Source organism: Protomyctophum parallelum (assembly GCF_964188405.1).
Source record: "Protomyctophum parallelum genome assembly, chromosome: 5".
NCBI classification, from domain to species: domain Eukaryota; kingdom Metazoa; phylum Chordata; class Actinopteri; order Myctophiformes; family Myctophidae; genus Protomyctophum; species Protomyctophum parallelum.
Genome location: NC_139702.1, coordinates 21,278,343 through 21,291,967, shown reverse-complemented (window position 1 = coordinate 21,291,967; position 13,625 = coordinate 21,278,343). Strand labels below are relative to the sequence as shown.

At 41.0% G+C, this 13,625-nt stretch overlaps 1 protein-coding gene across 2 annotated transcripts in view; it reads left to right on the top strand.

Annotated features, from left to right (window-relative positions):
- Window positions 1–2,096: 2,096 nt before the first annotated feature.
- The window catches only part of LOC310858161 (SEC14-like protein 1), a 41,818-nt gene continuing 30,289 nt past the window's right edge, over window positions 2,097–13,625 (top strand). For both annotated transcript variants that reach the window (XM_083764256.1, XM_083764255.1), the window contains exons 1-2: window positions 2,097–2,420; window positions 4,459–4,548. In XM_083764256.1, coding sequence (XP_083620382.1) covers window positions 4,486–4,548 — 63 coding nt within the window. In that variant the 5' untranslated portion in view covers window positions 2,097–2,420; window positions 4,459–4,485. The remainder of the gene's footprint in view (window positions 2,421–4,458; window positions 4,549–13,625) is intronic.

Sequence of the window (13,625 nt, the reverse complement as noted above, 5' to 3'; positions counted from 1 at the left end):
AGAAGGCGAAGTTGTAGTTGCTCAGATGGTAAGCCAATTACCATGACTGATCTCTATCGTCAAAGTATGTATTTGTTTTTACGTCCAGATACCCCGTCCAGGACAACCTCCTCAGGAGACTTGGCTCAGATCTGAACCCATTTGATTTGGCGTTAGGAACCCGTTGCATTGTTCTTTACTATGTGGTCTGTGTGGCCTACAACACACATAGAGAAAGGTACAATTCTGTTCACAAAATTGGAACCAGGAAATGTAAATAATGCAGTTAATATGACTGTGTGAGGTTTTCTCCTTTTTTATGGGTGTACAGAAGTTTAGCATACAACAAATTTGCACACTGTATTATGTAGTTTTGATTTGCTGCCTAGTAAGTTGTTGTAATGACAACTATTACCCAATAGAAGGCGCCATAGACTGTAATGTAAAAGGGTTACAGTTACAGCATTGTGCAAACCTGTGATCTACTGGGTAAACCTTTGCCTTCAATTACCATATTTCCTCAAATGTTGACTCTGAGAAAGTTCTCATAGGAGTAGCCTAATTTAATTTAGAAGAAAAGTATAATTCTCTTGCAAAGTGGAGTGGTATGAAATATCTGCAGATATTGTGTGTGTGTGTGTGTGTGTGTGTGTGTGTGTGTGTGTGTGTGTGTGTGTGTGTGTGTGTGTGTGTGTGTGTGTGTGTGTGTGTGTGTGTGGGGGGGGGGGGCTACATGAAGGCTGGGTAAACCAGTGGTTCTCAAAGTGAGTCTGACCTTCTATAGCATGTTGATCTGACAATCAGATTAACATGCTAATCATTTTAACTTGTGTTTTGCAATAATAATAATAAAGCCTATAGTAATAAAATAAAATATGTTTCTGAAATGTGATAAGCCCAAGACGCTTTTTTTAAATAACCGTCCTACTCCTCCTCCCAGCCAACACTCACCACTGACAGGTAGTTAACCTGTCCCCCCAGGAAGGATGATATAGGGCCATGAGTGTCTCTATCTCTAGGAATTGCCTATCATAATTAGACCCCCCTGTATTAGGATGTTGATATTCATTCATCAGCCAACACTCCCCACTGACAGGTCCTTTACAGGATATCCTCACTGGTCAACAAAAACACATTGAAGACCTTAACAGGAGCCCTCGTACAAGGTTTCTTTGACTATGCATGCACCCCCTCTTGGTACCACAGCACCTCAAAGGCCCTTAAAACAAGGCTCCAGACCTCCCAAAAGAAACTGGTCAGGCTCCTACTTGGCCTCACCCGCCGAACCCACCTCACCCCTGCCCACTTTGACAGGCTGGGATGGCTTAGGGTCGACGACAGAGTACAGCATCTTGCAATGGGTCTGGTCCACAAGATTCGATACACCACCAAGATACCCATGTACCTGTCTAAATACTTCCTTAACACCAGAGGGAGTGCAACAAACCATGTACAACCCAGATTCGGCACAAACAAGGGGAGAAAGGGACTAAATTATTTTCGATCCTATGCCACCAAAATGTGGAGCGCCCTACCAACAGTCATTAAGACATGTGAATCCCTTGACTCCTTCAAAACCGCTCTCAAAGGGCACCTACGGACGGCTGCAATTCGAAACTGGCCCCCGTAAAATCTGAATCCCCCCCACTGCCCCCCCTTTTCCCCTCACTGTATAATATGTTTCTTTTCCCTTTTTGCTTCCTTTATGATGAATTCCTGTTCTGTTCTTTAACTATATAGAAGTGTCTCTTTGTCTCTAAATGTTTGATGAATTGAACATGGTGGACCCTGTTGTAAACAAGTGTAATGCTTAATTGGGTCGTCCACTCACAGTTAACAGTCTTTGTATTGAGTTTGTGCTTGAAATGTACTGTAATTCTGCAAACTGTTAATAAATATTTCAATCAATCAAAAGCCTGGCAACCAACCAACCAACTATAGGCTACCTACAACCACCAACACAGTGGCCGTTCCTCCGAGCTATGGGATTTATTTACCAAAATTAAAAAATGAATGGGGAGGAGCCTTCATATATACTCTAAGGGAGGAGCAAAGTTATGACCAACCACCATCATCACCACCACGGTAGGAGAGATATGACTCTGAGCCCTGGCCGTGAGAAAGCCCAGCGAGTTATGATTCTGTTACTGTGCGCCGTGTGCGGATAACTCACAGTCAAATCCAGGCGCTGATGATCTCGTCATATTATGGCTTGGTGACACACTAGTTTAGTAAAGCCTGGTGACGCGAGGTTAATAGTTTAGCATAACAAAGCTACTCCCTCCCCCGGTGCTGGCTGCTCACCGCCCGGCGAACTAGAAAGCCTCGACTAGGGGACTTGGAATGGACAGATACCACCTCGGGTACCATTTTCACAAGAACCAACGAAGAAGGAATTTGTGTGAACTAAAGATTATTTTTTGCCGTTAAATTGCTTCCTGGTGAGTCTCTGTTTTAATTTTATTTATTTATTTACCTTGGAAAGATATCTGTTAAAGATGTTAAGACTTAAATTTCCCCATTTCTTGATGACAGTCTGACAGATGACAAAAAATAAGCACCAGTTATTTCTTGAACACAATCTTTGCATGGTTCTCATTTTGTTTGATCTGTTTGTGAAGTTGCTTACAGAACCAGAAACATGGTAAATATAAATTTACGTTGTAGAGAGAAACAATACTGAGAGACTCGTGTTTGTGTTCCCTTCGTGTTAGTTTGTTTATAGCTACACGATCCTCCTGTATATGCTTACCTGATGATCCCTTGTGAAATATTTCTCTAGCGTTAAGAGCATCAGAGCATCATCCATCCTACTGCAGCAGCTGCGGGAGTTGTATAAACTATAGGCTATAAAACATAAATTCATGCATCAGCATATGCTATCCTGTGCAAACTATAAAAGAGCTTGTCCTTGACTCCTTGTCATACATTTTGTTTAAGCTTGGCTCACATTTGGGCTCTGTATACATTTACCTGGAATGACAGCCATGCCCTCCTTAAGGCAGCAGCATCCCATTCACATGGAACATTTAAAAAAAACATCTAGAACGCTCCTACTGTTGTAACTTGTACACGTGCCACACTGTTCACTCATTCAGGCAGGTCCTCTTTTCTAGCTTCTGCTGTGTGTTTTGAGGTGGGCAAGTGAATGCACTGCTGATTGAACATGGTCATTCTGCCATTAATTTGACTGTATTTCATTCAGTCAATTGGAATTTATCCACAGACCAGTAATTATAATCATAGTATATACTGTATGTTTTTCCTAATTGCTCTGACCTCACAAGATTTTGTACATTGACCTACTTGACTGTAGTTTTGTTTTCCCATATTTGTGCTTGTCTTAACACGACTTCTCCATTAGAATTGACAGTTTGCCTTGCCTAGTTCTACCCCTGTTTTTCTGGCAGTGAAATACCATTGCAGTGCTCCCTGTGCGTAGTCTTTGATGAATGGGGGACTGCATCCATTGATCAATGGGACATGGATCCAAGGCCATGGCTCAGGAGTCAGGACAGCTCCCAACATAGTATATTAGTTATCAGCACACAGGCAGCTTCGTAGTTCTAGTATTAGGCTTCTGGCACACGCACACAAGCTTCTAAACAGACATCCCAATCACACCTTTACCTAAATTACATGTCAAGCACACAGGGAGACTTAGCTCTGGTCCATGCAACTCATTAGAGCTATGGACCAGAGCTAAGGGAGAGTGTGCGTCCAGACTCAGCCACAGTGATGTTGCTGTTATTGAGGGGCGGTAGCCCCTCCTATATACAGGTTTAATGTTTGTCTTTAGTTCAATGTTTGTTTTAAAAACGCCATTGACAATGAAGGGAAAATGTACGTCATCTTATCCCTAAAACAAACATTAAATGCCATTAACAATAAAGATAATTTAATGTTTGTTTGACACCGTTTGTTTTACATCATACATGGGCAACTGGCGGCCCGGGTGCCACATGCGGCCCCCACCATCACATAATGCCACCCGGTATTTGTATTTAGTTCATAAACATAACTATAACAAAATGCATTTGAAATTAAATGAAAAGCTCAAAACGCATCGCACTGCGACGCGTTTTGAGCTTGTAGATCGGCTATTTTTGCTACAACAGTAACATGCAATGTGGCCCTCTGGAGTGAGTGTGGAAATATAGTGGCCCTCTCCATCGTCAAAGTTGCCCAGGGGTGGGAAACTTTGTCGATGGAGAGGGCCACTACATCATCATTACATCACCTAATCATAGCAACATGAGTTAGAACATTTATAGCTGCTCCAAGCTATACCGAATTCCCTCCTCGATGTTGTAAGATGATAAGAGTGCCCCTCACTTCACACGGGTTTTGGCACCCAGTCAAATACAGTAGATCACCATCTATGTCTCTTTCCCACCAAAGCTTAAATTATTGAAAAAATGAGCATACAGTCAAAAGCCATTTGTTTTCTATCTCTCACTGTTTTTTGTTTAACTCTAGGTTGTTGGTGCCATCGTAATCCCCACCATGGTGCAGAAGTACCAGTCACCTGTACGGGTGTACAAGCATCGATTTGAGCTTGTGATGCTGGTAAGTGTGTGTTTACCTGTATGCAGAGTTCTGACCTCTACTACATGAATATTAATGCATGGCACAAATGGGGAGTTATGTAATCATGATGTGTGGGCGGTTCAGAGAGACCACCTTCAGAAAGAATTGATTGAGCAGTGTGCGATTTTCTCTGACAGAGGCAAGTGCCACTGCTGTGGACAGACCCCAGTCTGTAGTGCAGGCATGTCATCCTGTGTTAAGATATTACTGTGTGCCACAGTATCGACTACAGTAAAATCCTCAGTGTTCATTTAATTCTGAGTGTACAAATGGGTTTAATTGGATCCTTCCATGTCCATTTGATCACCCCCAAAAGATTACAATTGGGTGCATTTTGCATCCCAAAACGCAGTTCATAGTTAAAGGACGCAATAAAACAACAACCTCTGCATCTACGCGATGCACTGGATGCACTGTTTTTTATTCTAGTTTATTTTGCTAGCTTTAGTTATAATAATCATTTCTTATTCTGTTTTCTACATGAATATAACCACATTATAACCATATAAAATGAAATGGGAGTTAATTGCTGCAATTTGTAAAAATTGTCAAAATATGACTCCTAACGTTGTTGAAGTGGACCTCATAAAATGTCCCTGAGACTCATCTAATAGACCATCCCTGCATCTCGGGACTCACTACATTGAAAACCTACCCCCCCCCCCATTGTCATAGCCAGGACATATAGCATTGATGATGGCCACATCATTGACCTCTGACAGATACGGGAGGTGAAAGTTCAACAGTTAAAAGCCTCTTTCAAATATGGAAAATGTCTGAGAATCAGGTCGTCAAAACCTGGCTCGCCTGAACGATATCAGCTGGTGGGTTTTTGTTCATATGAAAAAGTGTACGTCTGCAGTGCAAACTGGTTTCTCGAGTTGCTTGCAATGTAAACATGGAAACTAGCAGCGTGCGTGCTCGCTTGGATGAACTGGCTTTCCTCCGCTCCTTCCTCCTCTGTCGTGTCGAGGACACACAAATTAATTCTGTACCATCTAACATGCATCCAGCTGGATCTTAACCCAGGGTCATCATGACAGCCATGAACATTGTTGAGTGAGGTGTGTGCCCCCTGTGCACTCAACCCCTGAGTTGAGTGAGGTGTGTGCCCCTTGTGCACTCAACCCCCACCTGCATAGACCAGGCTCTTATATTGAACAGTGGTTCCACAGCGTTGGGCGGCCGTAGTCCACTTGTGGCGTTAAAGATTCTGTGCTAGGTCAGGCTTTTGGTGAACGTTGACTCAGCTACTTCTATTCTCTGTGTGGGTACACTATGTACCTGAGTGTGAAGGGTGCAGCAATAGAAGATTTCCTTCTCCTGTCTTTGTTTTAAATAGCCTAGTCATTTTGTCTTTTTTCCCATTCCCTTCACCCATCTTTTCTTTTTCCTTAATTCCTAGACTCTCACCATTTCTTATCAGTCCTATAGTGCTGCCTGGTAGATGGAAAGGATGTCATGGAGTCTTCAGACTCTCCTGGTATATTCTTAGAACCATTTGGTGTGGAAAAAACCCTCTCACCTCGCTACAATGACTTCTTGATGCTGCTGGTACTGGGAGCTGAGTGGAGAATGAATGCTTAACTGTACTTGAGTGGCACTAACATATCAGTGGCAATGTGGCATAGTTGTGTCACACACCGAAGGCCTCTTTTGCACAATGGTATGAAGAAAGTTTATAGTTTAGGAGGTCTTACTTGTGTCAGTTTTTTCAGAAAATGCCAATTCTCTTTGGTCACAGATTCTAGTAGATGTAGACATTGTATGCTCTCATGCCCCGATGAAGAAGGCCAGTCTGTGGCCAAACCCCCCCCCCCCCCTAGACTAGAGTTAATAAAAGCTTTCATCAGTTTTGTACAAGAATCATCCTTTTAGTTTGTCTTTACATTAATGCCCTGTACTGTGAATGAAAACAAATCTATTAGTCTAGTTATCATAGCTTATAAATATAAATTACTACATGATAATACTCTATGATTGAATCTGTTCAGACAATGATAGGGAAAGTGAAAAATAAATAAAACAGAATTATATACAACATTATATCCGTCCCTTTCTGAGCACCCAGACCCTTTAATATGTTTTACAGAAAAATATACTAAAAGTATATTTGACATGATAGGACATCTGCATAATGAATTCATGCTCTATTAGTCCAGTAATCATGAATGTTTTGACCTCATCTGGCCTATCAGTTAGGCTTATAGTGAGTGTGAAAGTTAGCCTGATGAGCTGTGATTAAAACAAGCAATTGAAACATGCAGAATCAATTACTATACACAAAGCATTAATCCATTGCATGATATCGGTTTGTCTATGTCAGACAGTGTACGACTGTACGTGTAAACTATTTGCACTCCACATTTTGGATAGAATGGCTCCTGGCTAGATTGACTGGTTTAAAATTGAACACTCTGTGTTTAATTTCCAAACGGCACACATTAGATTGTAGACAGGTGCTGCTAACAAGGAAATCGACTTTCTTCACCTGGACTGATGGAGGAAATGGGAAATGGGAACGTTATATAATATATCCCCTTACCATAGGCTAGATTTACATGTCTATAAATAGGAGGCTCTGGATTGTTACACCTGGGGCTATCCTGAGGGTAGAGAACGGCAATACTAGTAAATCACCACCCACCCTGGCACCCTCACATATGGGCTCTAAGCTCACTCACTAGTCACTTCTGTCACACAAGCTTTGTGGATGGAATCCATTTGGTTTGGGTGCAATGGGCCCATTATAGCTCTCATTAAATAGAACAGAAGATACAGATGAGGGAACGTTTCAACACAGACTGTCTGTTGCACTTGGTCAAAAATAGCATGAAATAACGATTCACTCGCAATCTGTTGAGAACCAGTAGGCTAATTAGCAGGTGACTAAATTAATGTGCCAGGAGCAGAGGTTCACAGCCTCACAGGTTCTGTCCCGTCTTGTGGCCCTCTCTGCGGGGAAAAAACTATTTTTGCAGACACTGACTCCAGTGGAGAGACATCATGGTGTGTCACAACACTTTCTCTTTCTCATTATTGAAACTCTATGGAAATGGTGTGTCACTTGCTTTTTTTGAGAATTGCTTAAGAATTTCCCCTTTTTACTTCCTCAATTGTGAGTCAATGATGGACAATGATGACAATTTCACAGCGCAACCTTTCTTTGCGAGTTGTTGAGCTGAAATATCTTTAGACCATAGACATAAACGCTGCACAGTATATAAGACAGAATTATTTGTGAAGGAAGGCCTGCCATTTAGTTTTAATTGTCATTTCCTGTTTAAAGGTTTCCTAAATATTTTCCAGTAGTGACTTCTCTCTTTCTTATGTTGGGGGATTATGTTTGACGTTTTCTCTTTGAGGAATTTGGTGTTCTCCCTCTCTTTACTCTGTTGTTTGGAAATATGTCAGTTCTTCACTTCTCTAAACACATTCCTCCCGTCTAGATGAAATGCACTCTGTCTCTCTTTGAACTTGGTCTGAAAGAGCTGCTCTGTTCACTAACCTACACTAGAGAATTATTTCAATGTATATCTAACATGGCTGTCACTGGAATAGATGGAATATCTATACAATGAAACTGAGTATAGACTAGAGTGCTATGGCTACATATATGCTATATCTAAATTACATAAGTTTAGCCTTTGCCTGTAAGGTCACCGAGGCTAGTGCAAGTGCTACAGCAAGTGCTGCGGGCTAAGATGGAGTCTGAAGAGTCTTTATCTTAGAGTATATATGAATAGAGACGGCACCCGGAGGAAACCCTGAGGTGAAATGGACATAGTGGCCAAATTTGGTGTTGCAGCGCTGGGCCAAACTCATGAACGCGCTGGTCTGTTGACTATCATTGTGCACGTTCATGATGACACGTGAACGCTGTTTCATACGTGAACGCCGCTGTTTCATACGTGAACGCGTGCAATGATAGTCAACGGCCAGCGCGTTCATGAGTTTGGGGCAAATCCATCCCAGAATGCACTCTGTTCCTGAGTGAAATCGCCTCATGCGCTTTTGAGCAACTTAATGCAAGTGGAAGGGAGGAGATATCCGGTGCCGTCTCTATTCATACTGTATATACTCTAAGGTCTTTATGAACTAGTGTACTCAAGGCCAATATTAGAATGAATCCAATAATTCAATTCAGTTTGACTGCTTCTCAGTAGCTTTTCAGCCGGAGGGGAAATTAAATTGCCAGTTGATTTTCTAACCTAAATTGTAGTTATGTAATTCTTAAAATAAGAATTGGACTGGATTTGTTCCCCCTGTTAACCTCACTTCAGTGCACATTTTAAGTGTTCGACTATAGCCTAAGTAGTATGTGGGATCTACAGTATAATGCACAACCCAAAATGAAGGAACAGTGAAATAAATGCATGCAAGCATGCAAATGACTCTGGTCTTTACTCTTTAATAATCATCTAATCTGTCGAGGAAGTTGACCTTTTTAATATATTTTTTAAGAGGGAGCGATCGGAAGGAAGTCCAGCAACAATGTGGTTATCGACAGACCCTGCCCAACTCACCCACCCTCTCCCAACCCAGTCGCCACTGCCCCTCGACATCACCCGGCATGTCTCAATAACAGGAAGTGTACTCTATTCTGTTGTTGCAGTAGTCTGCTTGCATAACCCATGATCGACAGCTCCTCAGGGAGTAACAGAGGAATGTAAAAAACACAAATCATTCAAAGTTATTATCTCAGTTCCCAGGAGAGAAGTCATGGTGGAATGCATCCACTGACGCAGGAGACTTCACCATCAGTGGAGGAAAAAAATCAACCTGGTGTTGATTGTACAGTAAAACAGCTGGGGCGTCTTGAGTGACTGAAAGCCAACACCATACAGAAAGATATGTGCTCATTGTAATCCATTGCGGGAGAAATGGGTAAAGTTCCTGAGTCTAAATACTAGGACTGAAAAAACAGAGCGTTCCATGCTAGTGTGATGCCTGACTGACATCTGGGTATTATCAACAATGGCGGAAATGTACTTCTTAGTCAAATCCTCTTTACCACCATCATTCGCCAGGACAATTATGGCTTTACATATAGCATACCCAGTGACTATACACTGTCACACAGACGCACCACTCATTTTCTTTTTATTTATTTTCAAAATCAAGTGGATTTGTTGACTTGATGTCATGTCGTTGGTAAAGCCCTTTTAATGCTGAAACGCATTATTTAATAATGGTGTTTACAAAAGTGCCCAGATGAGTGACCTGATATTAAAATCTATGCGGTGACAGTAAGTTGGGGAGTAGAATTTTATTGTGTGACACATGGGCAAGACTGTGAACAGGCAAGATAATTAGGGGCTAAAAGAAAGCCAGTGGCAGAGATTATGTTAGCCACTTATTCAGCTTAGCCCCCCCGCCCCTGTCTAGTCACTCGACTGCCAACGAGTGACATCGTTACAGATTTCATAATAATATCTGTTTCGTCTTCTGGCACCCCAGTGCCAGAAGAAACAGCCTCCTCTTTCTGCAGAAACATACAAGGTGGTACTGTAAAAAAGTGCAACCGTCAGTACAAGTGGTGTCAAGTAGTTGGACTTCGGCAAATTTACTTTTAAACAAGTTGGTTTAGTTTGTATAATTTGGATGTCTAGTAATAGTTATTTTGGCTGAAAATCAGTTCTGGCAAAGTGACGTGGTCAACAGTCGTACAAGGAAGTTAGTAGTATTTTAGTATTTATTTATTCAGCACAGTATAAAAACAATACAGTGAACATATAAATATAAGAAGGGTAAAGTGCTAGGCTGAGGCAAAAAAAGCCCAAGGGCTCTACCTACGGTATGTAAAACACAATGAAACATTGTACAAGAAATATAGTGTATCGAGAATACATGATTGCAGTATATAAAACAAGAACAAAACAAAAAACAACAACATGATTAGAATACTTGGTTATCTACATGATTAGAGAAAAGAAGAGATGATACAAGAAATATAATTATAATAATCTGGTTAATTAAGTGGGTCCTAAACTTATGTTTTAAATTATTGAATGAAGTAGAATTAGATGAGATTGCTGTATAGGTGTTCCATAGCTGGGCCCCCTGTATCTGATGGAGAACTGACACAGACCAGTACGGAACTTTGGGAGATGTAAATGATTTGCCTGTCTCATATTGAAGTGGTGCACATCTCTGTTGAACTGGAAAAAGTCTTTACATGGAAAAGGAGATGAAACTGGCTGGTTTCAGTATGAATTGGGTATAACTCGACGATAATGATATAAGAACAGACTGCTTTAACCATTATTCCTGGATCATCTCTCAGCTCCTCTCCGTTCTATTCTTCTGAGTTGATCTCAGTTCTCTGTCCACTCCTTTGTTGTCCCCTCTATGTACCAAGCAGGCGTTCTGTGACACTAAGGGTTGCCCACCTGCCCTTGGCAGGTAAATAAAACTTTCAGACAGGTGGACTGTTTTCAGGTTGCCTGACCGGGCAAGTACTTGTTTGAGAGGGGACGCAACCGTCTATAAACACAGAACAAGATATCTAAACCTCCTGAATGTTGCCAGAGCGCTCTATCTTCTGGTCTGTGGAATGTAAAATTAGAGCACTGTTTACCTGTAATGTGCTGTTGTCACTGTACTTGAGACCTTAGTGTCAACTCATGCCAGGTGTTTGTCACTGAAATGGTGCCAGTGTGAGAACAAGGCCTTTGGCCAGCCTAATGAAATAGACACTCATCACATTGATGCCTGTAATGTTTGGCAGGGCACCACAGCACTTGTATTGTTTCTTTTTGCTGGGTGGATTGCATACCTATTTCAGAAACCTCATCATAGGCATTGTAGGAAAATTATATATATTTTTAAATGGCAAAAAACCCATTGTGAGCTTATAGATGGACTCTTTTTTGCTTCACAACACAGCTGTAAAACAGTTATAAAATGGGGCTTTAGTGATCAACTATATACCACAACAAGCCCATCAACTCATGAAAATGGAAGGTACGACAAGGCTGTCCTCTATCCATGGAATATTTTGAATTGTGAATTGTCATTGTGTATTGTTTGTTACGTCTGTACCAATATCACCAAGACAAATTCCTATATATGCCTTATTACTCTACTAGTCTACTTGATGATTTAGTTGATGAAGTTCTGGCTAAGATTATAATCACTTACTTAAAGGTAAGGTAAGAACAATTTGGATTTATCGGTTGCTGTTTGTAAACACAAAGTTGTCCCCTTGTCCCCGGTGCAACAAGACCATAGGGCACACCTGCTGCTAAAAGATTGATGCCCAGAAACAGACTTAGTTTGTGGCTAAACTAGTTCAGGTCCTTAGTTAGTACCTCCCATTCCTGTCAGTTAATATAGGTCACACACGGAAGATGTAAATAATACATTTCAAAATACATTTGTGCATTGATTGATTTTTTAGTCTAATTTGACTCCCCACAGCTCAGGAATGAGTAGTTCTGCGTATGCCAGGCTTACATGTTAATTGACAAACCATGTCCTGACCCACTTCTACTCAGGCCTGGTTAAGGCTTGACAGCCCAGTTCTCTGCATGGCCCTGACGTGCTTTACCCCATTGTTGCTCTTAATCTGCACCTAAGCCTCTTGCATCACTCGTACCTCTAAAATACCGCCACATTCTAAGCAATTTGTTAATCCTAGCATCTATATTTTGACCTAGGTGATGGTTAGTGATTGATTAATGTGATTATTACTCACTTTCTCAGTATTTATCTCTTTAGATTCTGGTTGAGAATCTTCGCTCAAATTCTATGAATCAATTAATTTCTCTGGGCAACTCCTGCTATATAAATTCACTTATTGCAGCACACACTGTCTACGAAGAAAGAGACATTTCTAGGGCTGTCACGATTACACATTTAAGTTGACGATTAATTGTCACACATAATTGCAATTAACGATTTAATTGGGTTTTTTTCATTGAACATTGGAACATTACAATTTGTATTTCTGTTTGCCTTTTAGGCTACGTAATCACAAATTGCACAGGCAGAGATGACTTAACGTAAATATACATACAAATCACTGACACATAAGAAATCACTGACACCTTTTAATAGTTATTTTCCAACATGGGAACGATTGCCAATTATGCAAAAAATGATTGTGATTAGCTCAAATATTTGCGATTAGATGATTATGTAATAATTGTGACCAGCCTAATAATGGACTGCAGTGGGAGAAGGATATACTGTATCTTTCTGCAGGCTGCTAGGAGCTGCATTGATCAAGCCGACCGTGACTTTGACTATGCAGCGCTGCAAGATGTTAACGGAAATCTTAAACCTAATTATTTTTGTTAGATATCAGAATCTTGCTTATTAAGAATGATTGGATGTTTTCATAGAACATTGTTGGCATATTGCATTAATTCAGCATATTGCATCAACATCTCTCAATTATTTTCAAAGCCACTGACATGAAATGCAAGAATGTTTCATGGCTGTTAAATGGCTATGAGTTGTAGGCAATATAAAATCATAATTTAAGATTGTACATGATGCCCTGGTTCCGTGTGGCTCAGGGAAACCGCATAATGATTCTGCCGCTGAATTCATTCTGGTTTAAGGACACACTCTCTCTCAGTCTCTCTCTCTCTCTCTCTCTCTCTCTCTCTCTCTCGCTGCAAGGTCGAGATGCTGCCACAGTGACATCCCTCCCCCACTCTCCTTGGCTCTGTGGTGACACACACATACGCACAATGTGTGCACACGCCTACCCACTTATACAATGACCTGTAGTGTATATTTGCATCCATATTGTAAGGTCTGCCTCAGCAGTGTGTGTAGTGACTCATACTATAGAAATAGGGAATGTACTAGGAGGTGACGTGAATGGAGGAGATTTGATATATATTCGTGTACTGTACATGCTTGACACTTATTTTGTATTTACCAGTAACCTACACTTTTGATCATTTCTTTTAGCCTAATTTCTAATTTGTCTATCATAGGTCTTGCTTGAAAATCTGTTTGTTTTAGGTTTAGCCACACTATTGTTCGATGAAATGTAAGTTAGGCATACAACCTCAACCTGAGCTGTATGACTGCATTCA